The sequence below is a fragment of the Columba livia genome, chromosome 2 (assembly GCF_036013475.1).
Source record: "Columba livia isolate bColLiv1 breed racing homer chromosome 2, bColLiv1.pat.W.v2, whole genome shotgun sequence".
NCBI classification, from domain to species: domain Eukaryota; kingdom Metazoa; phylum Chordata; class Aves; order Columbiformes; family Columbidae; genus Columba; species Columba livia.
In genome coordinates this window covers 84560963-84588901 of record NC_088603.1, presented here as the reverse complement: position 1 = coordinate 84588901, position 27939 = coordinate 84560963, and the positions used below count along the sequence as shown (strand labels likewise).

Below are 27939 nucleotides of genomic sequence, written 5' to 3'. Positions count from 1 at the left end.
ACTCCACTTCTCCAAATAAAGGAAATTGCTTTTACTAAATGCTCCTAATCCAAGGTTTATAATGGAGAAACAGCTTTTTAAAACTAATTTAACAAAAATACTGTAATAAAAGATGTAGAAAGGGAAATCAACATCGCAGTAAAAGGGAAAATGTGAGTCAGTAACTGTATAAGTTCCAGCATTTTTTTTTTTAATCCATCTGTAATGTGGAACAACAGTCAACAGAAATCTGGTGGGGCAAATGGTTGCTTCCTTGTCTGAAACAAGAACTTGTGGGTATTTTCAGAGCAGGAGACTGGATTTAGTGAACTTGTGAGCTATGGCATTGGGATATCTCTTCCTATAGTGTGATTAAGAAAAAATAAGCAGCCTTAGACTGTAGAGAAACCACTGGTCTCATTTAACTTAAAATGATGGGTGAGGAGAGGAAAGGAAGTAATCTCTTGAAAGGCCCTTTGCTTACTCTTATTAGAAGTCCTGTATCTATGAAGTGACTAGATCATAACTGTGTAAGTTTTGCTTTCACATAGCACGGTCCATACCTTCAATAGAGAAGGGATGTTTGTGTGGACCACCTGTTTCCTCCTCATGGTCACAGAGAGCACATTGATGGCATGATAAGTGATATTAAATGCCTAGCAATCGAACATGACCTTGGTATTGAAGGGATTGTGACTCTTGGAGGACTGCCACTGAGACAGAGACCATGTACGGGCAGTATATCACCGTTTGACAATCACTCTGCTGCGATCTCCAGCACCCAAACAACTTGGAAGATGTGGAGGGAAGTAGCAATGTGACCTTTATAAATAGCTGAGTTACATTCAGTTCTGTTTTTTTCTGTTGTTGTTGTTTTTGGTTGTTTTTTTTTTCTTCTTGTGGCTTGCATATGGAGAAGCATGCGCTGCCTGTGTGACTTCAAAAACCTTAGCGGAAATGAAACAGGAAGCCAGATCCTCTCAGAGCTTGTTGATCTGTGAAGACGAGCCGAGTCTGTAGAGTCTCATTTTCTAGCCCCAGCAAAAGAAGCCAGGGAAGAGAAATCCAGCTGGGGAGATCCTCTCGAGAGGAGATGCAGAGGCGACACGATGGAAAGGCAAGTAAGAACAGAGACCAGTTCACTGAGCAAGAAAAATGGAGCAGAATTAACCACTCAAAGAGAAGTGTTGGTAAGTTTGTAGAGCTGTGCCCTAAATTATAGCATCTCACCAAGCTGGTGATCGGCTACAGGAAGCTCTTGTGCTGCAGATCATACTGCACTACTTTTACCTAGGAGTTGAACTATACCCGACCTTGGTAGTAGTAATAAATGATGATGAACAGGGAAGTGGTTCCTGACTGTTAATGATGGACTTGAAAAACTGGATTTAGTGCACCTAGGTTTCTGCACCTAGGTTTCCTGCTTTTACTGGGTTGCATGCTGTTTGATTTGTCTCAGCAGACCCTTTTTGCACTTCTTTGGAATTACTCACATTCTGTGGCTGTGGTTATAATCCTGCTACTCACCTGCAGATGGAAGCAAGAACATGGTACTTGTTTTTGCTGCTGACTTGTGGGTTGAAACAGAAACGGTTAAAATGGCTTCGTACCTGCTTAGTGTGGCTTGCAGCATAAGCTTTTGCTGTAATTGCTGTGCAGTTTCGTGTGGGTACAAGTGTAGGGAGGTAGTCACAGTCATGCCTGCAACTTGGAGACGCCAGGACCTGCAGAAATAGCTGGAGGTTCATGATATGAGCAAGTTCATAATGCTTCCCTAAAGGCGGGAAATATAAATATCTCTAAGTGACAGAAGTTTGCCATCAGCGTATAGCTTTGTCCGAGTATTGCAAACCTGTGCAAAACGCCATGACCAAAAAGTCTGGAGGAACAGAATCAAATTTAGGCTGATTCTAGTTGGAGCTCCCTGGATCTCTCCCCTTACCCCCACGGAGCTGCTATCTTGTCCGAAGTGAAACAGGGGCTGCACTACTTCTACGGAAAAATGTTGAATGTATATTTTAAGTAAAGTCTTTTCTAGGTCCTAGCATTGTTTTCCAAGATATTTTGGGGAAGTTCACACTTTCTGAAGCTTCCTGAACCCTTGTAGCAGTGTGTTTCCCCTTCTGCACAGTCCGTAACAGAAACTGCCTTCCACTTATCTGCTATTCCGCTTTTTGCAGTTGATCCTGGCTGAGACCTAGACCTTGCTTGCTCTCCTTAGGATTGCCCGAACTCTTCTTCAGCTAACACAAATGGCATGAGCTCACCCTGGCCAGTCCAACACAGAGAGCAAGAGGCCTCTGTGGTCCTTGGCTTAGTCTCACCAGAGTTGTCTGCATCCCTGACTGAGGACAGGCTTGCAGAGGAGGGAAGTGGGTAGAGGCTTGTCCCATCTCAGTGACTTGCAAGGAGGAGAGACAATATTCTTCTGCTGAAGCCCAGGAATGGGAAAAGGTAGTAGAGAGAGAGCTCTCTGTGAGTGTCTCAGGGAAGAGGTCCAGAAAGACCTTAAGGGGGAAGAAAAGGTGTATGGACAGCGTTAGTTAAAAAAAGAAAATACCTCAAGAGGGTTCAAATGAGTGATCTCTGATTGATTGCCCCAAGGCTTATTCCCAGCAGGAGCACATGTAAAGGGCATAGGTTACTCTCTATATTGCACTGAAATGCTGAATAACTGCCCCGAGATGAGAGAGCTGGGAATTGGAAAGGACTCTGTGATACAGGGTTGATCTTCAGTGTTTGTACTATGTGTGTTTCATCTCCCTTAATGAGTCAGCAATGAGATAAACATTAACTTTCAGGCCTGTCTGCACAAAGAAATCGCCTTTTAAATCCTAAGACCTTAGCACAATTAGGGAGGGCAGAGAGAGGCAAATGTGGATTTGGCTGGAATGCTAAACTGTCAAGCAGCACCAACACTGACCTGGCCAAGGGGAGGAGGAGGCTGGAAAGGGAAGCTGAAGCATGTGGAAACTGCAGGCCAGACATGGCTCAGAAACAAATCCCAGGTAACTTGGAGCCTTCACAGGTGGATGCCATGTGAGCTATACCTACATTAAAACACAAATTGCATGTCCAAACAGAAAGCACCAACTAGATGATGGAGGAGCACAGAGCTGGCACTTAGGAATGTGGGGTGTTCTTTCTTTTCCAAAATGGATTTTTTGATGGAGCAGCACGCAGTGCTACACAGCTGACAGCTTTAGGACTCTGAAGTCAGCTATTTACTTCTGCTGTTCTTAGCTGCTTTTTAAGCCTAGATTTTCTTTTATTTGGATAAGTGTGTTTGTGGCTTTCTGTGAGTGTACTGAAGTGAGTGCCTGGCACACACCAATATTTAACAGGTTTTGTCTTTTTTGTTCTTTGCCCAGATTAGCTGAGATGGGTGGAGAAACATTTGATAGTCATGCCAGACAGTATAAATCTCTTCACTGTTTCATGAAAAGTGTTTATTTTCTATCTCCAACCATTTCAATATCTTATGATATTTTGGAAAAGAAAAAGGAAAACAAACAAACAAAATACTCACAAAAACAACCAACAAAAACAACCAACCCTTTAAGTTCGTCCTAGCGCTGCACTGGAGCAAACTGCTTATAACTCTGTAAAAGATTTAAGTCTACGTCACTTGTTCAGACCATTACAATTCCCCTCTGTTTTTCCTGCAAAGTCCCTAGGGAGATGGGAGAAAATTGTTCTTCAATGCATAACCAGAAAAGAAATTACACTGCTTTATGCAAATTCTCTACATACAGCTGTGACAGATTACACCTAGAAGACTGGTATAAGGGAAGGTATGTGGCAAGAGTGAATTTCTTTGTGGACAAATGTATTTAATCTTGTAAATGACTGAATTAGTGAGGAAATTAACATTTAACGACAGAAAACCAACCAAACAAACAAAACCAACTTTAAAGTCACTAAGTTGTGTTTACATTTCGTGGCTAGATTTCAGACAGATGCTGATGACATTGGTCTCCGTTAGGGGAAATGCTGGTATAAAATCCACAATAGTGTGGTGTGACACGAAGCACAAATTCTGTCTAACTGATGGAGGGGCTGCTGGGGAGATGGAGAACTCCACTCGTTTCTTAGGCAGATGGGTGGCAAGGGCTCTCTCTCCTCCTCCAAGCGGGGTCCGACACCCCCACGCTGCCGGCATTACCCTTCGCTTTCTGCACGAAGGTAGGAGGTCCCGGGGCCTCCTCACCACCCACCGAAACGAAACCAACCCCCGTGCGGCAGCGGGGCGGGCCGGGGCGCCGCTGGGGGCCGCGGAGGCGGGGGGCGGCCCTGCGGGATCCCCGCCCCGGAGGCCGCTCCGGGCGCTGTCGGGGTTTGATCCCCGGGCCGGCGTCGGGAGAGCGGCGGAGCGGGTGAGGCGCGGCGGGGGCTGGGGGGGATCTGCTGGGTTTCCTGCGGTCTCGGCGAAGGTTTGGGTTGTTTTTGTTTGTTTTTTAATGTTATTGTCCACTTGACTCTTTTGGGGACGTTTTCCCGAGGTGCAAATACTCGGAAAACTGCTCCAAAGGTCCCCGTGGCAGAACCGCCTCAAATGTGACACCCCCTCGCTCCCCCACGACCCGCCCCGTGGGGGCTCCGGGCACGGGGATGTTTGGGGAGAGAGAGGCTGACGGGTCTTCCTGCAGGAGTTTTATAGATGTTGAGATTTGGGGTTTTGTTTTAAAACAGCAACGTGTGCTGATTTTACAACAGGTGTGTATTTGGGGTTTTGGTTATTTGGGGTTTTGGTTATTTGGGTTTTTTTTTTGTTTAGTTTCGTTTGGTTGGTTGTTTTTACTGTGTGCAATCTGAAATGAAGTGCCGCAGAATGGCTTCTATTCCCATCAGAAAGGTGGAGGTTTAGGAAAAAGGGGATCGGAAATAAAGACATGATTTGGGAAGGCTTGGGAAGATGGACATGCACCCCTTCTGATGTGTTTGCCAGTTGCTTGTAGCTCTCAGTATTACTCATCTCTTAAGCCACTGCCAAGAGTTCTTTTAGGCTGAAGAAACCATGTCCTACCAGTTTGCTTTTCTGCTGTACATTTTAGGATATGTTTCTGCTTTGATGGTTACTGGTCCAGCGCTCGTTTTCACTGCCTTTCATAGTAACCAACTGGTTTGCTTTTTGGACGAGCCGTACAAATTGTGTTCAGCTTATACTGTCACTTTCTGCAGTGGAGGAACAACCAGATTTCTGTGGTATTTAGTAAGTAAGTTTTAAGCTAGCATGGTTCCAACTGCTCTATTGCTAATATGTGCAAGTCCAGTTATTCCCACTCCAGTTTCAGCAAGTGATGAAACAAAGAGGTAAAGTGTGTGAAACAGAAAAAAAAATCACCTATTTTGGTTTTAAGGCTCAGAAAACTTCTTTCTAGTCACTGAAGTTTGTTCCTCTAAGAATTTTGTTTCTTTACTGCTGGACAAATAATTTAATTAGAAATTGAAGAGGACACCAGCATGCAGTTGACACACCTGAGGGACGCGATGCCATTCAGAGGAACCTGGACAAATTCAAGGAGTGGGCCCATGTGAACCTCCTGCACTTGAAGGGCAGCCCCTGGTATGAAGTTGTTCAAGTACCAGGTGAAGGGTGTTAGAATCGATTTTTCAAAGGCAAAAGCAGCATTGAAATCCTAATTTGTAGCTGGGAGTGAGTGCTTATATGGCAAAGTTTCTGCATTCAGATTTGGACTTCTGAAAAAAATGTTTAATTTTCGTAGTTCTGAGTTTCTTCTTGCCATTGGGATATAAGTTTTTTTTCATTTTGTTTAACTTTATGAATCATGTTCCCTGACTAGACGGTGTGGATTTCTCGTTCAGCATCAGGACTTTATCATGTTTCTGAGATACAGCTTCCAAGTCAAATCCTCACATCCTATCTACGAAAGATATAACAACAAACATTAAAGGGTTTTTCAGTAATGTCTGCAATTTTTCTTAACATTAATATCTGAAGATGATTGACTTTGCATGATTACCCAGGAAAATGAGTTTGTCATTTCAGAAATACCTCTATGCTGTACCTCATGACCCCGTGCAGCTGAACCGTGGGAGTCACGGTGCCAAACTGTACTAGGGGAGATGAGTATGGTTGTAATTTGGTTGTTTTGAAAACACAAGGGAATAACCAGTGTTCAGAAGTCAAAAGGTTGTATAATTACAGTGCTTTCTTCACACTTACATAACAAAATTTGTCAGTGTGATTAGAATTGCATCAATTGTACCTCAAGGAGCATCTTAATTTTCTTGTTTTAGGCTGTAACATTATTTTTTTTTAAATTACCATTGGGCCACATTAGCCGTATTCTAATCAAATTTTTATTCGGCCATTCTGACTTCTAAAAGAATTACATTACTCTTTAAAGTCAAACACTAATCTGAGTTGCTCTCTGACTTTTGACCCTGAATCGCTTCAGGATCTGTTTTCTGCTTTGAGGGGATTTGGGAAAGCACGACGGACACAGCATCTTTCTTGCAGTCCTGGGTTGATGCAGATGACGTGGTGCCACCACGAAGCAGCAACAGGGAACTTTGCCCGTGTGCTCTGCTGCTGGGATTCCTGGCATGGTAAACACCGCTTCCTCTGTGCGTGGTTGTGGTGCCGGGGATCAGACATGACAGTGTCGTGCCTTCCAGAAAGACAGAGAAATAGCTATGTATTAACTTTAAATGGCAGTGTTTAGTGATAGAAAACTGTCAGGACTGTTGTGCTCCAGCGGCAGCAACGTAAAAGTGGTCAATGGCAGTTTAAAGAGTGGAATTTGTAGCTAGGGATCTTGTACCATTTCTGGGGTGCTAGAGAGAGTTTAGTTTGTATATTTTAAAATTTGGTTTGATGGAAAGTTTTGTTTTGTTTTCCCTATGAACAGTATAACTTGTGGTTGGACTATCTGTTGCCTATCATATAAAATCAGGTCAAAGTTTTGCCCCAGCATAAATGAGAAAAAAGGAGATAAGGGTGTTACTGTCTACTTCTTAAGAAGGCTTCAGTGAAGCCAAACATGATGTAAAATGCTCCAAAAACTGCTGCAAGTTACTTCATGGGTTTTCAGAGAAATGTTAGTGCCAGCAGCTTTAGGTTCTTTGCAGCCTTATTCTGTCTTGGTGGTTTCTTCCCATTTTTTTGCTGCTGAGGAGCAACACCATTTAGTTTTGTCATGCTCAGGACCCAGACCCCAGTGCTTGGGGTTTTGCTGTAGACTGTGCAGAGGTGCTGGAAGCTCCTGAGCAAGAGAGGTGGTGTGTCTCTAGCTCCTGTCCCCACGTCCCCAGTGAGGACAGATGCCACTTACACCATGAACCCATGCAGAGGGATGTGGCTAGCAAGGCGACTTGCACTGCCCAAACTTTTTTTTCAACGGACATTTCCCTGAGGAGAAGGCTGTGGGCTGAGCAGAAGAGTTGTGTTGTGTTATTTGAACGACATCATCTTAAGGTGGAGGGCTAAAAATGTAGAATGATGTGGTTGTCTGATTGCTCAGTCTGTAGTCCTGTTGCTAGTTCTGTGTGTGGTGCTTGGCAAAACCCCATTTTGGATTACTTGTCCACTGTATGTTGCTGACATTTTCCAGATTTTTTGAGTGTTTAGCATTAATGTTTCCAGGCTGGGCTGGTGCACTGAGTTAGCTGAAATTGAGTTAATTTTCTATGCAGTTAGAACCTTTTCTTCTTGGTAGCTAGTATGGTCTTTTGTTTTGGATTTAGTATGGGAATAATTTGGTAAAAACCAAGCTTCCCGTGCTTTTCTTTCAGTAGCTAGGCTGTGTTTTGGAGTTGGTATGAGAAAAATGTAAGAACTCACTGATATTTTGGCTGTTGCCAAGGGGATGAAGGACTTTTCAACTTTGTAGCTGCAGGAGCAAAATAGCAGCTGGGAGGGAGAACAAGAGGGACAGCACCTAGATTGACATCCAGCTTATTCAATGAAATATTCCCTACCATTAGTGTCATGCTTGGTATATAGCTGGAGCCGGCTCTTCTGACCAGTTAGTTTGGTTAGTTCTGTTCAGTAGTTCCGTTCTGTTTGGAGTTTGGTGTTAGTTTGGCCTTTTGCCGTTCTGCCATTTTGCAGTTGATCTTGGGTTTTTCTGCCTTTTGCTCTGTCTGGGATCAGCTGTGTGGGACCAGGCTGCTCTCCTTTCCAGGACTGGCTGTTCAAGCACAAACTGCTGTCTGGATCTCTGCTCTTCCATGATCAGCTGGGACCAGTAATTCATGAGCAATTGTGTTGAGTATCACTTACTTGATATTTATATAGTACTTGTAGTAGCTGTGCTGGTTTGACTGAAAATGAGTTAATTCTATTAATGCAGTTAGAAACCTTTCTTTTTCATAGCTGGCATGGTCATTGTTTGGACTTAGTTTGAGAACAAGCAGGTAACACCCTGGGACAGAGTTAATGTTTTTAATTGCTCTGGTCTGAGAGCAAATGACATTCCAAGTGCTCTGCCCACTGGTGAGAGGCATTGAGGAAGGGGGCCATGGATGGGGCAGAGCTTGACTGACATCCAGACTGATCAATAAGAGTATTCCATCCCTTTAGAGTCATGCTAATTATTTAAGGAGAGTTGGGGTCTTCTGGTGCTCTCTCACATTCTCTTCACTCTGTTTGTCACAGCCAGGGGAGTTCTGTTCAGGAGTTTCTTTAGTTCAACCTTTTGCCAACCTGCCATTTTGCAGAGGCCTCTGGGCCTTTCTGCATTTTTGTCTCTTCTCTCTCTGGGATCAGCTGTCAGGACCAGGTGCTGCTGCCTGGGACTGCCTGCTTGGTGTGGACAGAGTTCATGAGGAATTGCCCTGAGTATGATATGATATTATATTTCTGTTTTATATAGGAATTTACTAGTAGTGTATTAGTATTTTGTTATTTTATTAAACTGTGTTTATCTCAATCTGAGTTTCTGTCTTCCTATTTGATTCTCTTCTCCCTCCCACTTAGGGAGGGGTAAGGGTGAGCGAGCAGCTACCATAGTCGTTGTTGCTGGCTGGGGTTAAACCATGACAGGTAGTCATGTTGGATGAATGGTGCTATGAAAGTGGGAAACATGTATCTTAGCATTGACCTAGTGCCTGATATGATGTGGCGTGTGTGGGGCTTTGACTATCACCAGGTCTGCCCTAGCATTTGTGCAGTGAAGAAGCATCATGGCAAGGTGCTTGGCTCTGCCCACAGGTCAGCTGCCACCAGGGAAATGCAGGCAAGTTGTTAATTGGTGAGTTTGTGCAAAGTCAGTCGTTCTGCCAACTTAAATACTTGTTTCAGGTCCGTCTGTGTGATAGAGAGACGTCCTACTGGCTTCCCCAAGTTGTGCAGCTCTGTGCTGTGCGTGTGCCTGCTGCGTTTGTCTGGGACCGACCTGCGGATGTGTTTGCTGTTCCTCAGTTCTGGTTTCATTTCATGTCACTTCCTGGGCACAGATTTCAGCTGTGACATGCTTGCCAGAGTCTGAGGTCTTAAAAATAGGGGATTTCGTATAATTGGAGATCTTTAAAAATGACACTGCTGGATTCCAATGTTAGAAACCGTCCAGTACTCTGCATTTCGTTTTCTTAGTTTACAAGTGAAAGTAAATTGTGCCTCTGCCAAGTGCCAGCCCCTCAAAAGGAGCTTGGTATGCAGGGTCACACTTAACCATATTTTACAGGGCTGCGTAATTTGTATTTTATGTAGACCTTGCCACATAACTACCCATTTTTTTAGGCAATTCGTGCAAATGCAGAGGTGTCAGGGAACCGTTGTGTCTTGGTCTTTGTCACTAATGTCCAGAGCACTTCCTTGAGGCTTCTCTTGGCTTCCAAATGTCTATAACAATATCAAATGTGCATTAATAATAATAATAATAATAATAATAATAATGTGTTTTTACAAGCAGAGAACTTCCACACAGAATATTCTGGGTTCTTGCATCACATTTTAATTAAATATTTGTATTAGCTGTAACTTTGGTATTACATTGAGTGATAGTAGCTGAAATTTAAGTTATCTTGATGCTTTACCTTTTCACCATACCTTTTTTTCCTTAAGAGTTTAGGCAAGAAGTGCACAGCAATGCATTCTCAATAAATGGCAGAGGACTCATTCATGTGTGAGCTAATTAAAAAATGCCAGATTGAAACTGTTGCCCTTTAAAAGATGGAGAGAGCAGGATTTAAACACCCCAGCTGCTTGCATACTAATAGCATTAACTCTGTAGAATAAAGATGAAGTTTTGACTTTCATCAGGCTGGATGTTGAGAGGAAGGGGGAGAGACATTCAGGACCAGTTTCTGTCTTCTGCATTTAGAGTGATGGCTTCAGTGTTGTTTTCTGCTGCCTTTCCCTTCTCCTTCTAATCTGTCTTGGAAAGAGGGAGAGGGACAAGTAAAACTCCCAAACAAACAAGTGACACAGCTGGAATAACCTCTGCATACATGTACTGGGAAAGCACAGGCTTTGTGATCTGAGATGCGAATGATTTCTGATTATTGATAATAAGTTTTACGTGATTATTTATCCATATGAAGAATACACAACTCTGCATAGTGCTTCACTGTGCACAGAATCTGGCACACTTTTGGAGAGGGCTGTGCTCTGAAGTCAGACATAAATCTTTGTCACGAGGGTATGGCAGTCAGTCTCTGTGCGGAGATGAGAGTGACGAGCTGCATGGATGCAACCTGGTTAAAGGCTTTCAGAGCAGGGTCTTCACCTGATGGCAGATGTATGCACCACATGTAAGAGTTAACAGCTGTGACTGATATTGCTTATGCAGTAAACAAGCTCAGATGAGTTGATATTTTTTTTTTGTCCCAGGTTACTTCATGCTAATGTTTTCCAGGCTACCACTTGGATTAGTTGTTTACTGACAGGTAGAAACTTAAAATTCCTTGGACTGTCCTGCAGTGTGTGCCTATCGAGTAGAGCAGCATTTCTTGCTGCTTTATCCTCTGGGCTACATCACTTCAGCAAAGGACCCCTCAAGGTGTCAAATCACAGTTTAGGAATGAGCCAGGTAGTGACCACCGAGGGGCTGGAGGGTTCACCTGGACTGTCCAAGGGGTGTTTTCTCCCAGGAGCACAGCTGGTGGAGCCCAGCATGCAGCTTATTTTCCCTCTGCTGCTCACATAGAGTTCTTTCCCACATAGATTTCTGAAGACATTCCCTCTGCCCTGATCCAGATGTCTTTCCCACTCCTCGTGTGCAGCTGGGGGGCTCCTCTGCTTGCCGCTTGCACCCCTTCTCCGGTGCTGATACCGTGGCCACGTTTGCGGGTTTTGCTGGAGTCACAGAGTCCACCAGTCCCTTCCTTTGGGTTGGCAGGCTAGGGCATGCGTTAATATCTTGATTAAATAGCTGAAACTAGTTCTGTAAAGGTAATTTTAATAGGGTATATTTTAGATAATCACACAATAGGTAAGAACACATCATGCCTGTTGCTACAGAGAAGGAATAAGTGTCATAGCTGGGTAGATATGATTACCGCAGTTCAGGTCCTCTTGGTAGTCAGGAAGTCCAAAGAAGGCTGCTGACCTTTCTATTATTTTTGTTTTCCCTGAAAGATCTTTACAGAAAGGGGACATGAGCCGAGAGAGCACTTGGGACTCCTACGCAGGACAGCTGTGTAAATAAAACCTGTCTTGCAAGTAATAGGCCTTGGTGCTAACGAAACTATTCAGTTTTCTAGGTAGTTGCATTATTCTAGTTGTTGTTTGGGGCTGAGATTCTGCTTTGTTATTTTCTGGAGTAGAAATTGAGGTCTAATCAGCAGATATGGTTGACCTTTTGATAGGTCACTGATGATTACTATCTTTGCCTGTAAATTATTATCTTTTTCTTATACTAAGAAGAGATCCTCATCTCTAGTTGTTATGTTAGATGAAGAAGGTTTGCTTAACAAATTGACATTGCTTTGCTCTGTAAAGGACGGGCTTCATAATTAAATAGTTGTTGAATTAAGCAGTGCTTCCCACATATCTTGGTATGTGTTTGATCTGTTTTCAGTAGTTTTTCATTTTTTTGGTGTGGTGCTGATAACAAACTGGGAAATCAAAGGCTTTGTAGTCACTTGGCACTACTTAAAAAGGCATGTTTCTTTCTTCAAAGCTGTTATGGGGTGTGATCTATTGTAGGTATTGAATTTGTATGATTAATAGCTTTTTGTCTGTGTCTCCCTCTGGTTCAGTCAGCTGAGCTGTATGTGCACAGGTGTGCATCTGTGCATGACGCTGATGCCCACTCTATAAGTTTGCTTGTTTTCCCTTTAAAGAGGGACTTTGCCTATTTTATAACATACCTTAGTAGTGATACTGCGTGGTCTGGAAAAAAATGATGTGCAACTTTGAAGAGAGCTCTGCAGGCACACACTGAATGCAGGCAGGCTTGCATCTCTTGGTTGAGAGGTCTCTCTTCCAAGCTCTAGATCCAAGAGAGGAAGCAGAAGGAGGGGTGCAGGTGGGTAGCAGAAGGAATGGAACAGAGGGATCCCAAATCCTGTTTCCCTCTTTGAAGGAGGGGGTTACCTGCTTTTTTGGGAACTAGGAATGTAGTGTTGTCTGATGGGAGTATGAAACATGGCCACTTTGTGGTAACAAGTGCTGTGTCCTGCTTTAAATACCAAAAAGACTGTGAAGAGGAATGTCTTGAAAAGACGTCACACAGTCAGCTTTTAATTTTGGAAGACATTCTGTTACCTTTCTGATGGCCTTGTTACAGAGAGGGGGAAAAAAAAGTAAAAGGATGAACATGCCATCAGAAACACTGGAATATTGGATCATGCTTTAGCGCTGCATACAGTGCTGCCTGCTGTTCCCAAGCTGATCTCTTAAATTTTGCATTTTAGCAGTTATGCATTTTAAGGTGACAGCCTCCAAAAAAGCTGTGAGGGAGTCAAATGTGGAGCTAATCTTTTAGAGACTCTTCTTGAGTTACTTGTGAAAGCAGCAGATGTTACAGATGTCTCTTATTCATATTTTTTCTGGGTTGTTTTTTTTTCCCCTTTCTTTCTTCTGCACATCTCTCCTGCTGACTTTGTGGGGAGGTAAAACCTTAAGGTTTGGCACTTGCAGGAAGTTGATGATGTGGCATGAAAAGAAAAAACACCGCGTCCTACTTGCATTGTAAGATAAACACTGCTATCATCTCCTGCTTCAGCACTGTGCAACCTCTGTTCATCCAAATTTCTGCTAGGAGCTGTGTTGGCAGTCCCAGGGCTCTGTTCCCCTGCGTGGGAGAAGAGTTGGTCCTCCCTGTCCTCACAGAGATGCTCACGGTCAGTCTTCAAAAAGGCGTGAGCCCAGCAGGTGGTCACAGCACCGACAGGTTGTCACTGTCTCCTGAGGGACAGAAGGAATTGTGTCCGTATCCCCGGGAATGGTTTGGTTTAAAAATCCTTGGGTTTACTTTACTCCCCCCATCAGTGTGTTACTAATTTAATTGCTCTTTGGTTTCTGAAGAATTTTGGAGGAGGCAGGGAGTGGGTGGACAGATCTATTTTAAACTACGCTCTTCTTCAATTCATGTTGTGTTCGTGATGTATTTTTACCGGCAGCACTTTGTGATCCACCTGCCACTTCTAAAACTCATTTACTTGAATAAAAAAAAGTAATTATATTTCTAAGTGTGACAGAAGCACTGAAAGTGCTGTTTGAACAGCAGCTTTCCCTTGGCAGAAGGGAAAGTTTATGAAGTCCAGGGTATGCTGTAAGACAAGTGTAGCAAAAATACTCAAAATTACTTGTTTGCAGGTTTTCCTGTCTCCCATTAGGCTTTTTGTTAGGGATATAACTACTTATAAATCACTTAGATTAAATAATAATGGATTAACAATATTTGGTTATCTCATGTTCTTTGATATTGATTTGTGGTTTTGATTGCAGTCACTAAGCCAGTGCATCCCAGTACTCCTTGAAAAACAGTTGCTCATGCATCTATGAACCGTATCCCTTGAAAGGGGGCCTGCGGTAGATTTTTCAGGATTAATATAATTTAAAGCTTTTTAAACAAATTGCTTGATTCATCCTAAAAGCTGATGCAGTCTTCTCATCTTTTGCCTGTGAAAGGGGTAAAGGAAGAAATTTTGCAGGCAAATATGTTTCTGGTACTCCATAAAGCAAAGTATGGCATTTTAATGGATGGACCAGCTCTCACTTTTTTAAAATCAAAAGGGGACCATACAGTCATTTTAACTAATGAAATAAAAGTCTGCTCCGTCTTCCTTTTGATATTGTATGTTTAAATTGCTGTTAACAAATTTCATTTGAATCATCATTGGTTTTCCTACTATAGTGGGACAACGTAAATCCAAAATACCCACCAACCATTGTCTCAACAACATTCATAAGCCTTCAGATTCCATTCCAGTTAGCAGAAGGTTCAGTTATTTACACCCTACAGAGTTTTGTGTGTTTGTTTTTGATTTTGTTTTTTTTTTTTTTCCAATGCTGATGCCTTTATTCTAAAGAAGAGAGAGAAGAATTTGCAGTGCCTTGATTCAGCCAGGACCGTTGTCTGTTAGTAATTCTCAGTTGTTTTTCTCTAGGCAGCAATTGGGGTGCTTGTTGAGAATGTGCCTGTTGGTGTCCATCAGCAGTAAGAGTGTGTGCTGTGAGTGGGAGTGTGCCCATGTTTCCATGAGCTCTACTGTTTTCAAACCGTACAGCTGATGTTTTGCTGTCTGCTACTTGGCATCAGTAACAAACTTTCCTTGCAGCTTCAGATTTTTGGTTCTTTTGGTTGCTTGTGAATCATAGAATAGTTTGGGTTGGAAGGGACTTCCAAATGCCATCTAGTCCAACCCCCTGCAATGAGCAGGGACACCTTCAACTAGATCAGGTTGCTCAGAGCCCCGTCCAGCCTGGCCTGGAATGTCTCCAGGGATGGGGCATCTACCACCTCTCTGGGCAACATGGGCCAGAATGCACGTCTTACTTTTTCCTACTCAGCATGTGCAGGTGTAATCCCTGGCTGTGCCAGCTGCGCACATGTTGGTGCAGCACTCGAGTAGAAGCTGACAGAAGACCTCTCCGTCATCTTCTGCATTCACAGCATACGGGTTTTGTGTAAATGGGAACTAGCAACCCAAAAGCTTCTCTGATTACCTCTGTAAAGTTTATTAACACCATTTACAGATCTTAACCTGCCTTTTGTTCATGGGAGAGATGAGGTCTGGGTCTTGCCTCTGGACAACTTGCATAATGATGGCCTGTAATCAAACTTCTTCAAACAACAGAATATTGGAAAAGGCCAGATATCAGCAGTGCTCTGTATATATGCAACAGTACTTGTAAAAATATAAGCGTAGCTGTTTATTTCATTGCCAAGGTTGGTATTCATATTTAACTCTTTGACTGGATAGTTGTCCACAGTTCACAGGCTTAACTTCCTTGGAAAACTTAAGCCACCCTTAAATTCCATGTTAAAGCCAGGAGGGGCAGAAGCTCAGCTGACGTAAAACTGTGCTGAATGAGTAATTCCCTTTGTGGACTCTCTGGGGAAGGATATTTTCAGTCTGACCTGGGGGTGCCTTTGTAAAAAGTTGAGTTCTCTTAAAGTTTAAATCAAGAAATAAGTTAATAGTGGAGCAGCTGTTAATCATAAACTCCAGGAATTTCCTATACTCAAATTTAAATTAGAGGATAAATTTCTCACTTAGGGATCAGATATTGCCTTTGTCAATTATTCAGTCTGCAGCCTCTCTCTCAATTCTAGATTTTTGTTATCAACAAGAGACAAGCAAAACCTTCCATAACACTGCCTGTAATGCCAACAGAGTGACAGAAATGTGTCCTGGTTTATGTCTGTGAAGAGCAGTGAGAGCGTACCCACTTTGTGATCTTCTGACCTGCCTACCAAATCCCTGGGGAGGAGCTTGCTCCAGAGTTTCAAACTGACCCTAAACTTACCCAAATTGAGGCAGGAACTTTCCTTTAATTCCCCATCCAGTCGTCTGATGCTTAGTCAGCTAATGTTACTTTACATGGCCTGCTTGTACACTACAACTCCCAAGAAAACTCAGTCTTTAAAACCTTGACTTAGTGGCAAAATGATGATGGGACAGGTCTCTGGATCAGCGCATCCTGAAGCAAACACTTTTTGTTGTTGTTATTGAACAGTTGTTTTGATATCAGCCTTCCTGTGACTCCATTGTAACTATATATCGAGCCTTCACTGTATGGAGGAAAGCCTGGAAACGTGAACCACGTGCACTCAAAACTCTAGAAACTTGAAAAACTAACTATATGAAGTATGTATATTAAGGATATAAAAATATGCTCGCCTTATACATTTCATGTTTTGTGTTTCACTTGGAATGGTATCGTACTTGGTTATTTTTCTTTTTGTAAGAAAACAAATAGAAACAAGTATTTCAAAACAGTGACAAGACTTTTTCCTCTCTCTTTTTATCGCTATTTTAGGAAGGCATGAGGTGCGGTCCTGGACAACAGCCACCAAGCAATCCTTGTGTGTTATGTGGCAAAAAGTGAAAGCGCAGCTAATGCTAAGCATGTCTTTCCTCGTTGCTGTTTTTTGGTACTGCAGAAGGCTATACAGCTTTTTAGCACAGCTACTGAAACGGTAGGCTTTTATTATGCAGACTTTAATCTTCCATGCTGTTGCTTATTTCAGTAAATATTGATCTTTGACAACTCCTTTTTGACACCTGTTTTATCATTTGGATTTTAGGTGGAGCAACTACCTTCAGAGAAAACTCATAAGTAATCTTTTTGTTGTCATTCCATATTTATTAATCCACTCCCTCACAACCACCTTTTAGATGCAGAACTGCAGAATGTAACTAATCTGTGAATTAATCTCGATTTAGGGAATCTCAGTGTGCTGACAGAAATCGATCTACTTGGTTACAGTGCGAGAGAATGGAAAGGAGAAACAAAGCAGGCCAAACACATGAGGGAGGTAAGAGTTAAATTTTAATCTCTGCATGAGTACGGGGGAGAAGAGGTACCTGGGAAGGAACAGCACTGCCAGTGCAAGCAGCTACTGCAGCTCCCACAGCCTGTTGCACTGGCTGGTCACACGAAAAGCAAAAGGGAAAGCTTGAACATGGGTCTAAGTAAAGACTGCAGCAGAGTGGGTCAAAATGTAGACCAGGCTTTAGTCTTGCATCTTCTCAGAGTCCTTCCCTGTGTCACTGATGACGCAGCAGCTTTTAAGGGGAAAAGTCATCCCCAGTGCTACAGCCCGAATAACTTGGTCTTAGGTGCTGCCTCTTGGCCAGCCTCTAACTTAAGGTAAAAACTCTTTTCCAAGCTCTGAAGGTCCATGTGACAGCAGCTGGCACCTGGCACCGAGGATCACTGTCTGTCTGCATCAGCTGCAGCTGGGCCAGGGGTTCACATCTAACCTGTGCTGGGCTATGTGGGTGCTCAGTGGGTGAGGACCAGCGTGCTGGGTGGTGGCTGTCCCCTGCCTTCCCTTAGCGCCCCTCTGCTCCAGCTCCGGGCCCCTGGCCGCACGGTGCTGCCAAGGTGCTCCCTGCTCCCTGGCCCTGGCATGGCTGTGCTGAGGCCTGTATCTAGCGGAGCGCCTCAAGGGTCAGTACTGGGACCAGTACTATTCAATATATTCATTGACTTGGACAGGGGAATAGAGTGCACTGTCAGCAAGTTTGCTGATGACACCAGGGTGGGAGGAGTGGTTGACACGCCAGAAGGCTGTGCTGCCATCCAGCGAGACCTGGACAGGCTGGAGAGCTGGGTGGGGAAAAATTTAATGAAATAAAACAGGGGAAAGTGTAGAGTCTTGCATCTGGGCAGGAACAACCCCAGGTTCCGGAATAGGTTGGGGAATTACCTGTTAGAGTGACAGCCGATGATAAGACAATGGGCAATGGGTATAAACTGGAACACATGAGGTTCCATTTAAATTTGAGAAGAAACTTCTCAGTGAGGGAACAGAGAACAGGGAACAGGCTGCCCAGGGAGGTTGTGGAGTCTCCTTCTCTGGAGACATTCAAAACCCGCCTGGACACATTCCTGTGTAACCTCATCTAGGTGTTCCTGCTCCGGCAGGGGGATTGGGCTAGATGATCTTTTGAGGTCCCTTCCAATCCCTGATATTCTGTGATTCTGTGATTCCCTGCACCAGGCCCAGCAATCAGGACACACACAGGTTAACTACACCCTAACTACACACAGCAACTACTGCTGCCTCATACCAGACATAGCGGGGACTAACCTGCTACTGGTCTCACAGTTAGTGTCCTCATCATCCTCAGCACCCTGATAAGCTGCTGAGGGGCGGCTGGAGACGGCCCTGGGCTACCTGGGGAGGTGGCATCCTCTGCTGATTGTGGGCATCAGCTAATATTTGGTTATTTGGTGCTGCTTTTTTCCAGTTATCTTATTTTTTTTATTTTTTTTTCCTTTCTGTGTAAGTTTTTTTGGTTGTTTTTTGGTTGGTTTTTTTTGTTTTTTTTTTTTCATCCTCGTATTTTTTCTTTTTTTTAATGAGAAAGAAAGAAGATACCTTTCAGAAGCCTGGAGTTGTGTCCAAATGATGAACAGAGAAAGGATCCAGCTTTGCCAGATTAAATGCAGGAACACAGTAATGCCGAAAGTGCCCAGAACAACACACAACAAGGCTGGAAGTGATTTGGAGGAACAAGTAGAAAAAGATAGCAGAACTTTAAGTTGCAAAAGCATATTGGGCAGCAAACCTTTCATAAAATCCATGAGCCTTCTAAGTGATAAGAGCTGAAAAGGAGATTCCTTTCTGTAGAGCAGCCAGTGGGTGGCTTGTTATATCATGTAGAAGTCACTGCAGTAAGGAGCACATTTTAGGATGAGATCTCTCTCCTGAGATCCTGAACCTGCCTTACCTGCTTGCTGTCCCCCAAAGGGACACTCCCTTCCTTGCCTTGTCTCTGCCTTTTCCTTACCTCATTCTAGCTAAGCAGTCCCTCCCTCTCTTTTGTGATGGCTCTTCTGTCTTCTGTTGGATGTGGTTCACCGAGTTGGTGAGCTGAGAGAGCAGGTCATCCCAAAGGACCCTTCTCTGAGCCGCCTGAGCTTGCTGAAGCAGCAGGAAGCTCCCCCACCTGGATGAATTCAGTAGACTTGGATTATCACAGCCCATGCAAAGTAAGAATAGGGGAGACTATACAGCTGAGGTCTTGGGATGGGGTGAGGAAGCAACTGAGATGAAAGAGAACCAGGAGTTGAGACCATCTTCGCTCCCCCTTCAAGAAGCAAACTGTGAGACTGCTGCAGCAGCCTACAGAAGTGTAGAACCCTCTTTCTCAGTTAATTCTCTGCCAGTTTATTGGTCTGAATTGTCTTGCCAAGGGCTCAGGTGAGAGCCAGAGGTAATGCAGAGGAAATACAGGGAGCGTATAGCTCCCTGGAGGAAGGGTTATTCACTTCAGCACAGAGCTGCAAATCTGCTTAGATCACCACTGCATGATGGATCCGGGTCACTGCAAGAAGACGCTTCTGCCACAAGGAGTTTTCTCCAGCTGCCTGTTCCAGCCCTTTTGCTGCTGCATCCCACGTGTTGGCACAAGTTGTGAAGTGGTCAGGGTTAAAGCTATTATGGCAAAGAAGTCTTCACTGATCTGCTCTGCTTTAGTTGGCCTTGTGAATGTTTACACAAGCAGCAGTGCAGAGACTGGAGGAAGTTGCTGGGTTTGGAGAGAGCACAGAATCATTCTTAAGGGGCAGTGGCAGTGTAAGGTGTTTACAAGAACCATTAAGTTAGAACATTTTTGTATATATAAAATTACAAATACACTCGTTCTTTCCCTTAATTCCCTTTTATGAGTAGTCTGGAATTGGACTCAAATTCAGCATGGGTTTGGTCCAAGATTTAAAGTGTTTATTGCTAAATTTTTTGGGGTCTTTTTCTAGGCCTATGAAGAATTGTTTCGGAGCTATCACATCAAATATCTGCGACAAGTCAGGAGGGACAACTATTGTGTACTAAGAGCAGTGCTTTTTCAGATATTCAGCCAAGGCATTCCATTTCCATCATGGATGAAGGAGAGAGATATATTAAAGGTAAAATTAATGTCCTAAAGAAATATAATTCAGGTGACCTTATACTGCAGAAGGAAGTTATGTTCAATGTAAAAACTGCTGTGTCTGATATGGAAGTAGAGGAAAATCATTATCAGAATGAAAAGTTTTTCACACTCTTTGAGATATGCTTAATTGAAAAAGTATCCCCGATCTAAATGTACCGAAGTCAATGTGACTCTAAATGGTAAAAAAAAAAAAAGGGGATGGATAAATGTTACTGCCACTCTGCTGGATGTCACTGCCTTAACACAGAAGGATATCTGAATCCTCCTCATCCACATCTTTGCAAAGTCTGGTGGCTCACTTGGGAGCTGCTGAGCGTGTTGCTGGAGCAGCGGGAGTCCTGCCCAGGGCTCCAGGGGCTCTGGCGGGAGAGAGCGGGAAGGAGGTGCGGAGCTGTACCTGCTGCCTGCGGGGACATGTGTGCAAACTGGAAGGTGTCTGGAATCCTAAATCCTCACTGAGTGTGGACGTTTCCAGCTTTTCCAGAGCGTGGGTTATATACTTTGCTGAAAGCATATTTTCTTCCATTTTGGCTGGCCCTGTTTTAGAAGTTCCTTAAGGACCTGGCAGCCAAATGAAGCTTCCTTCTTAACATTGGAGTTGTTCTGAAGCCCATTTATATTTTTTTGTTTGTACTGCACAACCAGAGGATAGAAACATCATAAATTAAAATGTGTGTAGACAAGTTTATATAACTTTATATTTTACTTCTTGTTATGGTTATGATCTCTACTTAGTTAGTTTTTTGCTTTGTTTTTTTTCCCAGCTCCCTGAAAAGCTTTTGTATTCCCAAGGTTGCAACTGGATTCAGCAATACAGTTTTGGGCCAGAAAGATACACAGGTCCCAATGTCTTCAGTAAATTGCGCAAATGTATGGAGACATTAAAGACCAATGTGAGTATTTAGGAGATGCTTGGGAGAAATAAAGAAGTGGATTGAGACAGAGTTAGGGAACTGCTCCTAGTTAGATGTTTTCTGTGGCAGTCAGCCTCCCTCCCAGGTTCAGAGAGCTGAGCTGGTAGGCATGCCAATGTCTCCCCTACAGAGGAATCTGGTTTTGGGGATTCTACTAAGCTAAGTGCTCATGGTCCCCCTGACAGCTGGGAAGGCCATGCTCCCCACACCTGTTAGTTGCTGCACGGTTACTTGCACTTGCCATCAAGTGGCACCTGCAGTACCTCATCATTTTCATTAAAAATAACAATATGCTGTATGAGATCCTCCTGGATTACTTCCCCACATGGGAGGGAACAAACAAACAGTGCATTTTCTTCTTGAACTGTTGTCTTTCCTTTGCTCCCCTCTCCATGGGATGTTGTATTTACCCAGTTTTACTATAATTTGAAGCACTTGATTATGAAGAGCTGTCACCCCACTGCCCCCTCTGCTCAGCATATCCAGATTGCCGACATTCCCAACCAGGAATGCAACTCTTATTTACATAGCTAAAAACTGAGGAGCTTTAGTATAGAGTCATAGAATCATTTTGGTTGGAAGAGACCCTCAAGATCATCAAGTCCAACCATTATCCTAACTCCAGCACTAAACCTTGTCCCTAAGAACCTCATCTCCACGTCTTTTAAACACCTCCAAGGATGGTGACTCCACCACTTCCGTGGGCAGCCTGTTCCAATGCCTGACAATCCTTTCTGTAAAGAAATTTTTTCCTAGTATCCAATCTAAACCTCCCCTGGTGCAACTTGAGGCCATTTCCTCTCATCCTATCACTTGTTACTTGGGAGAAGAGACCAACACTCTCCATGCTACAACCTCCTTTCAGATGGTTGCAGACAGTTACAAGGTCTCCCCTCAGCCTCCTTTTCTCCAGGCTAAACAGTCCCAGCTCCCTCAGCTGCTCCATAGAACCATAGTAGCCTCAAAGCCTTTTGATGCAGAGGTAAAAAATTGGCCTGACAAGACCTTGCACCTTCCTTAAGCTCCTCTGGGATTTCTGCGTGTCTGCAGTTGCGTGAGCTCTGAGCTGTTCCTATTTGCCACAAGCTGTTCCTAGCACACCACCACCTTCTCCTCCACATCTTCCTCCTGCCAAGCTGTTGTTTTGTATACCCTCCTGGGTTGTAGCCATCAAATGGATACTGCTATTTGCTGGACCCCAGGGTTTTAGCCAAGATTAGGTTGAAACTGCTCTCTGAAGGTTATCCATTATCCAGTATATCAGGTCTTAAACCATAATTTTTAATTCTACAGTACACCTTATAGTACTGGATGGTTTACCACAGCCACAACAGCTTATTTTACTGGTACACATTTAAGCTAGTTCCTTTTGTGTGGCCCTATGTATGCAAGCCACAACTCTGTAGTTTTAAGCCCTATTGTCAGTGATAGTATTTGTTACTTAAAGAAAAACAACAGACCACAAATAGAATTTATTTAGCTCTAGAAACAAAGCATTAGTAATAAAAAGAGGGAATTGGAGATCTGGTCCTTGTCCCTTGCCTGCAACCTTGCTGTGCCACAGTGACAGCTGCCTGCCTGCTTGAGATGTGCCTGGTGGTTCTCGCGTGCTCTTATCGTTTTGTTCTGGTCACTCTTTGTGTTTGCTGGAGTTGGGTTGTTCAGCTTTTAACTTCTTGTGGTTCTTTTAAATTTATACTAGTCCCTTAACAAAGCATTTAAACTGGATGTTTGTACAGAAAAAGCTTTCAAGTCAGCATGGTGAACAAATCCATACAATTAACAAATCATTGCAGAGCAGCTGTATGACGCATTATGCTGTTGTTGGACATGAGGTCTAGCTCCCAGCTTCATTTCGTTTTTATAAAGATTCTGTTTGGCCAGCGAGATGGATTTTTTTCCTATTTTCACTAACAGGGTTCTCTGCTGCCTTTCCCAGCTCCAGCATCATCTTGTGGGCTGCTGCCTGCAGATGCTGTTGTGCCTGGGCCATGTTGGTTAATAGGTGCTTTACACTTAGGACGGCCTTTTCACTGAGGTAATAGAGGTCCTCTAGTGAAGGGATATTAGCGGTTTATCGACATGGTCTCATTTTTAACCTGTAAGGAGAGTCTGCTGGAATGCATGAGGACATGGAGGGGATGTTTCTCCATTTAGTATTCATGGATAGGTTAGATTTTTTTTTTTCTAGTTGCAATTCACAGTTTATGGCCACTTCAACATATAAATGATACAAACACAGAATTAACTGAAATTCATTTGAATCCCAGCCATTGAGCATCATCTTTTATTATGGTCCCAAAAAGCCTCTCAGTTCCAGATGACTCTTTTTAGCCACTCTGTTCAGGACTGGGTACTTTAAGTTTTCTGATTTGGTTGCCAGTCCAACATTGTCTTCTGGATAGCCCATTTTCCAAGTGTGAGCACTGGCTTTTGATCCCTCTACAGCAACAGAGAGCTCAGGAGCTTTCGTTATCTGCTGTGAGCAGAATGAGAAATTCTTACCCCATTCATGTCCCGTGCATGTCTTTATCTTGTGCCACCTTGTGCGGCCAATTTACCTTGACCACAAGAAGCAGAACAAGGTAAAGAGATACAAATATGTACAGTTCATAATGCTGCTCTGGCTTGTCCAGTTTGTGTAGGTTCCTTTTAATTGACACACCTCTGAATTGGCTCAGCACCTAAAGAATTCAAGGTAGGACAACTTTAATGTAAAGGGTATTATAGAGGAAAATCACTGAGTTTTGGAAGCTGCAAGTTAAAAAGAGGTGAGGAGTCATCACTTACTCTAACCTTTTCTTATGGCTTAGTGTGTATGTCTGATGCACCTAGAGGGATTTCCTTTAACTTTCTGAGGTCTTTTTGGTGGTTACACTCCCTTCAGACTCTACTGACAGCGATACCTGGATTTTGTACCATGGTGGTGGGTGTCTTTTGCATAGGGGAATTACATTTGTTTTCTCATAGACTGTCATTAGCACCCAGATGCTTGGTGGTCTCTGTAGTAAATAGGTTCAGCTGAATAAATGAAAACTGAAATGTGAAATGCTTCAGATTTCATTGGGGATCCCAAAGAGCCACCTGCTTATTTGCATCACCATTTGGCCACAACGATGGTATAGTACAGACCTGCAATTGTTCCTGTTTTGGAATCTTTCATATTAAATAGAATTCTTAATAATTTGATTAATACTCTTCTGTGTGCTTTCCAGTGGACTGAAATAAGTGCTACTAAAGATCATGAAGAAAGAGGAAACATGTGTAACACACTGTTTTCTGATGAGAGCAAAGAGCAAAAACTATATGAGGCCGTAAAATTCATCATGCTCTATGAAGTTGTCGAAGCCTATGAGCAGATGAAGAACAGAGAAGAACCTGTACACAACCTTTTTAGCCGCCTCCTTGCTCGTGATTCTTCATCCGACCCTTTGAGTTTCATGATGAACCATCTGAACTTCATAGGTGACTCTATTTGCCTAGACCAGGTAGTTATATAAATGAAAAATAAATCACAAAATTTATTTCATCTCTGATGTCATTAGGTGAATATATCATACAGCATCTGTGATAACTGGTCCTTTTTTTCTTTGGGATGTGGGGAAGTGGACTGATGATAGTAATGTACCTTCCCTGAAAACAACTGTAGTAGAGTAAAATGGGGTGGACAGTTTTCTTGCTGGGCCAGAAATAAATGCTGCAAGATATTAACAAGATGTAGTTTAGAACAATGATATCTTTGATATGTAAAATAATTTTCAGTTACACGGATTTGACCTGTTGTTTCGCTTTTCTTATCTGTTCCACCATCCCAAACCCTCTATCAGCACTCTATTTTTTTCCCCTCTCTTTGGCTCCCTTAGGTCTAATGTCTGTTAAGAGTAGGAAATGAGAACTCTGTATATTAAGGTTTGGGTTTTTTTAATTTTATATTTAGTGAGGAGTTAAGTACTGACATCTAAGCTCCACACTGACACTCTGCAAATAGTTTCACTTTCCAATGGGTGTATTTTTTATAATAAATTTCAGTTAGCAAGTCAATTGTTACATGTTGCTGTCGCATTCAAGAGCAGTTTGGCTATAACTGGGCAAGTTCTGCTCTGTCTAGCTATGCTTTTGCCAAAATATTTTTCCAGATGAAGCAATCCTTTGCAATAAGTGTCAGTGAAGATGTCGGATTCATATACATGAAGCACAAGGAAATTTTTTCCTTTCACTGTTATATTTCCCTCGTGTAGCAAGTGATCACAAGGTGGCAGGCTTCCCATTTTTCTAGGGGTACCAGTCTTTTAATAATAGCTAGTCCCTATTTGCACTCCACTGAGCTGTATGAGCTGGCTTTGGGAGCAGGTTATGTATTGTGTCAGGAGGAAGAGAGATGTTTCCAAAGTGTCAAGCATTAACCAGAATATCCTCTACATGCAAAAGAGCAGTGGAAGGACTGTTGGAATATTTGATTTTCTTACTCCACTTACAAAAGGGCCCCTTTTATTCCTTGTCTACTGTTTGGAAGCTAGATTACTTGCCTTAACTTGCATTATCTTCACCTTAGTTTTCTAAGTCTAGGCATAAGTGTCTTACAGACTTCTTTCATCTTTAGGTTGAACTGTTTCTTCTTGGATACTTACTTGAAGTGAAGATAAGAGTTTACAGACTGCATAGGTTTAATACCGAGGAATTTCAAGTAAGCTATCCAGATGAATACCGAAGGGAATGGAATGAGATTTCTCTCCTGACTGAAGATGACCGCTACTATCACATCCCCCTTCTCAGAACGTGAAGGACCAGTGACTTTTTTTCCTTTGTGTAATATAGTGAGTGACCGGTTCCAGTAAATTAGGTTTCTAATTGGCAGCAGTAAGATTTTGAGAATGCTCGTTCATGATTACAAAATGATTTATGAGTTCATTGTGTAAACGTTTTACTTTCCTTTTGCAGCTCAATTCATCATCAGTCAGCCATAAAAAGCATAACATATATTGTTATACGGTCTGAGGGCAACAAATGTCATATTTGAGAGCTGTCAGACAAAAAAGATTGGACTGCATGATGAAGGCAAAGGTATTACTGGGTTTTCCATTGCTAGTCCCATATTTTGTACTCCAAACTTGCACTGATCTGGGGCCACCTAGGATAGGAGGATGCAAACTGGGGCCTCTGCAGAGCTGCAGGTGGCTTCTCCCATTGCTGGACCATCTCACACAGAATCACAGGATGTCCAGGGATGGTCAGAGCAAGCAGCTGCAGGCTGTACTTACCTTCAGACATGTGAAATTAAGCTGCCTGTGCTCAGTGCTGATACCCGAAGGTGAAGGAATGTTACACAGGGGGAGAAAAAAAAACACCCCCACACAAATACTGTGACAGATGAATGGAGGATCTACTTTATAACTGAGGAAAGTACACAAGCTTTCCCAAACCTAAAAATGGCAACAGTAATTAATAAGTAACATGCAATAGAGTTAGACCTGGTAGCTGCCTATGGATTTTGTCAACTTGTCAATCCTTTGAGGGCTGATTTCAACATTACCTGCCAAGAGATAACAAGATGTCCTTTGCAATTCATCTGAGAAAGCTGCGCACAGAATAAATTCACAAACACTGCATTTTCAGAGAAAATTAATTTTCTATGCATTATGTGAATTCAGCAGTGTGTATACATGTTTTGTCATCTGAATATATATAATTCTCTTTGCATAAGATATCTTTAGTTTAGACTTCAATGTTTGAAGAAGTCTGTCTGGGACAGCTAAATGATACTTACTTTATTACATGGAACATTTTGCCCATTCTCTGCAATAATCAATTGTGTTTTGATTATTTCAAAAACAAGGGACTTTAATTTGAAGAAATATTAAAATGATATAGCAGAACTAGCAAAATATTTATGAAAAGCTTACAGTCCCATAGGCATACAGTTATATTGAAGAAAGTAGGTTTTATTAAGAAATAAAGCCTCTACTTTCCTTATCCTAGAAATACAGGAACAGTCAGGTTTGGCTTTTAACTTCTGCAGGGGAAAATACCAGCCAGTAACAAAAATGTGAACAGGGTCTGCAGGAGCTAAAGCAGTTTCAGGAGGTAACTGGATGGTAATGTTTGGAGTGCACTGAGACCACTCTGTTCCTCTATGTAAAGGAATGCAGTTTTATTCTTTACAGTCCTTTTATTTGTATGTATATGTACATATATTTATAAACACAAACACCTGAGTTCTGTATTATAACAGTTTTGTTTCCGGAAAGTTTTTCTGAGTTCAGTTTTGTTCAGTAATTTGTAGCTTTTAATGAAGAAGGCTTGATACCTGTCCTAATGTCATCTCATCAAAACCTGCATATCAAATACTTTATTTATTGAAAGAAACTTTTTTTCACTGAATGAAATAATTTGCCTACTTTAGATTTGGTTTTGCACCGCATAGGGAAATGTTATAATGTCTGAGATTCGGATATTGCTATCTACTTTGTATCAACAGTAACACTTACAGCTATCAATAAACTTGTCTATATTTTATTCTTATTTTGGTACAAGGAGATATGCCAAAAAAGGATGTCTTTTTATAGTGGGCTTTTTAATGGTTTGCATATTATTTATGAATAGGAAAACAAAAGCTTTGCAGCCGAAAGTGTTAAATTGTAAAAATATATGTTTTTGTGATCTTGAGCATATTGATAGCAGGGGCTTAATAAAGCCAGTGGAATTTATCTCACCAGTTTGGATGTTTGGATCTGAACTAGGTCACCTGGGGCTCTCTGCCTTGTTGGTGGAGGGCAGTGGTGTGTGGTCGGTCAGAAGAGCGGGTCTCTGGAAGGCACTGGTTCTCCTCATCGACTGTCATGGGAGCTCGCAGCGATCAGTGTCACGGAGGCATCCCACAGGTCAATTTAAGGGACAACAAGGTCCAAAAACAACTTTTATTGAACCGGTGAAAAAACAGGGTTTTAGCACTCCACAAGTGACTTAAATACAGGTTCGGATATCAGCTGAGGAAAATTATTGAGAGGGGCAGCCACTAATACAA

The 27939-nt window shown here is 42.6% G+C and overlaps 1 protein-coding gene across 4 annotated transcripts; it reads left to right on the top strand.

Moving 5' to 3' along the window:
* The first annotated feature begins 949 nt into the window (after positions 1-949).
* OTULINL (OTU deubiquitinase with linear linkage specificity like) lies at positions 950-27622 on the top strand. Of its 4 annotated transcripts, none has more exons than XM_021288226.2 (8): positions 950-1096; positions 16379-16538; positions 16647-16678; positions 16786-16877; positions 19829-19978; positions 20769-20897; positions 24134-24406; positions 25519-27622. In XM_021288226.2, the coding sequence occupies exons 2-8, from the start codon at positions 16432-16434 to the stop codon at positions 25696-25698; spliced, it is 963 nt and encodes a 320-aa protein (XP_021143901.1). In that variant the 5' UTR covers positions 950-1096; positions 16379-16431; the 3' UTR covers positions 25699-27622. The 4 variants fall into 4 exon arrangements, with proteins under 4 accessions (XP_021143901.1, XP_005502988.1, XP_064908707.1 ...); XM_005502931.4 differs by having other exon boundaries at positions 956-1169; XM_065052635.1 differs by lacking the exon at positions 950-1096 and adding an exon at positions 4201-4355.
* The last annotated feature ends 317 nt before the right edge of the window (positions 27623-27939 follow it).

Coding starts and splice junctions, on each gene's coding strand:
- OTULINL (XM_005502931.4), top strand. CDS start 1,073: ATGCAGAGGCGACACGATGGAAAGGCAAGTAAGAACAGAGACCAGTTC. Junction 16,539..16,646: donor TTAGCACAGCTACTGAAACG/GTAGGCTTTTAT, acceptor TTTGGATTTTAG/GTGGAGCAACTACCTTCAGA. Junction 24,407..25,518: donor ACTCTATTTGCCTAGACCAG/GTAGTTATATAA, acceptor TTTCATCTTTAG/GTTGAACTGTTTCTTCTTGG.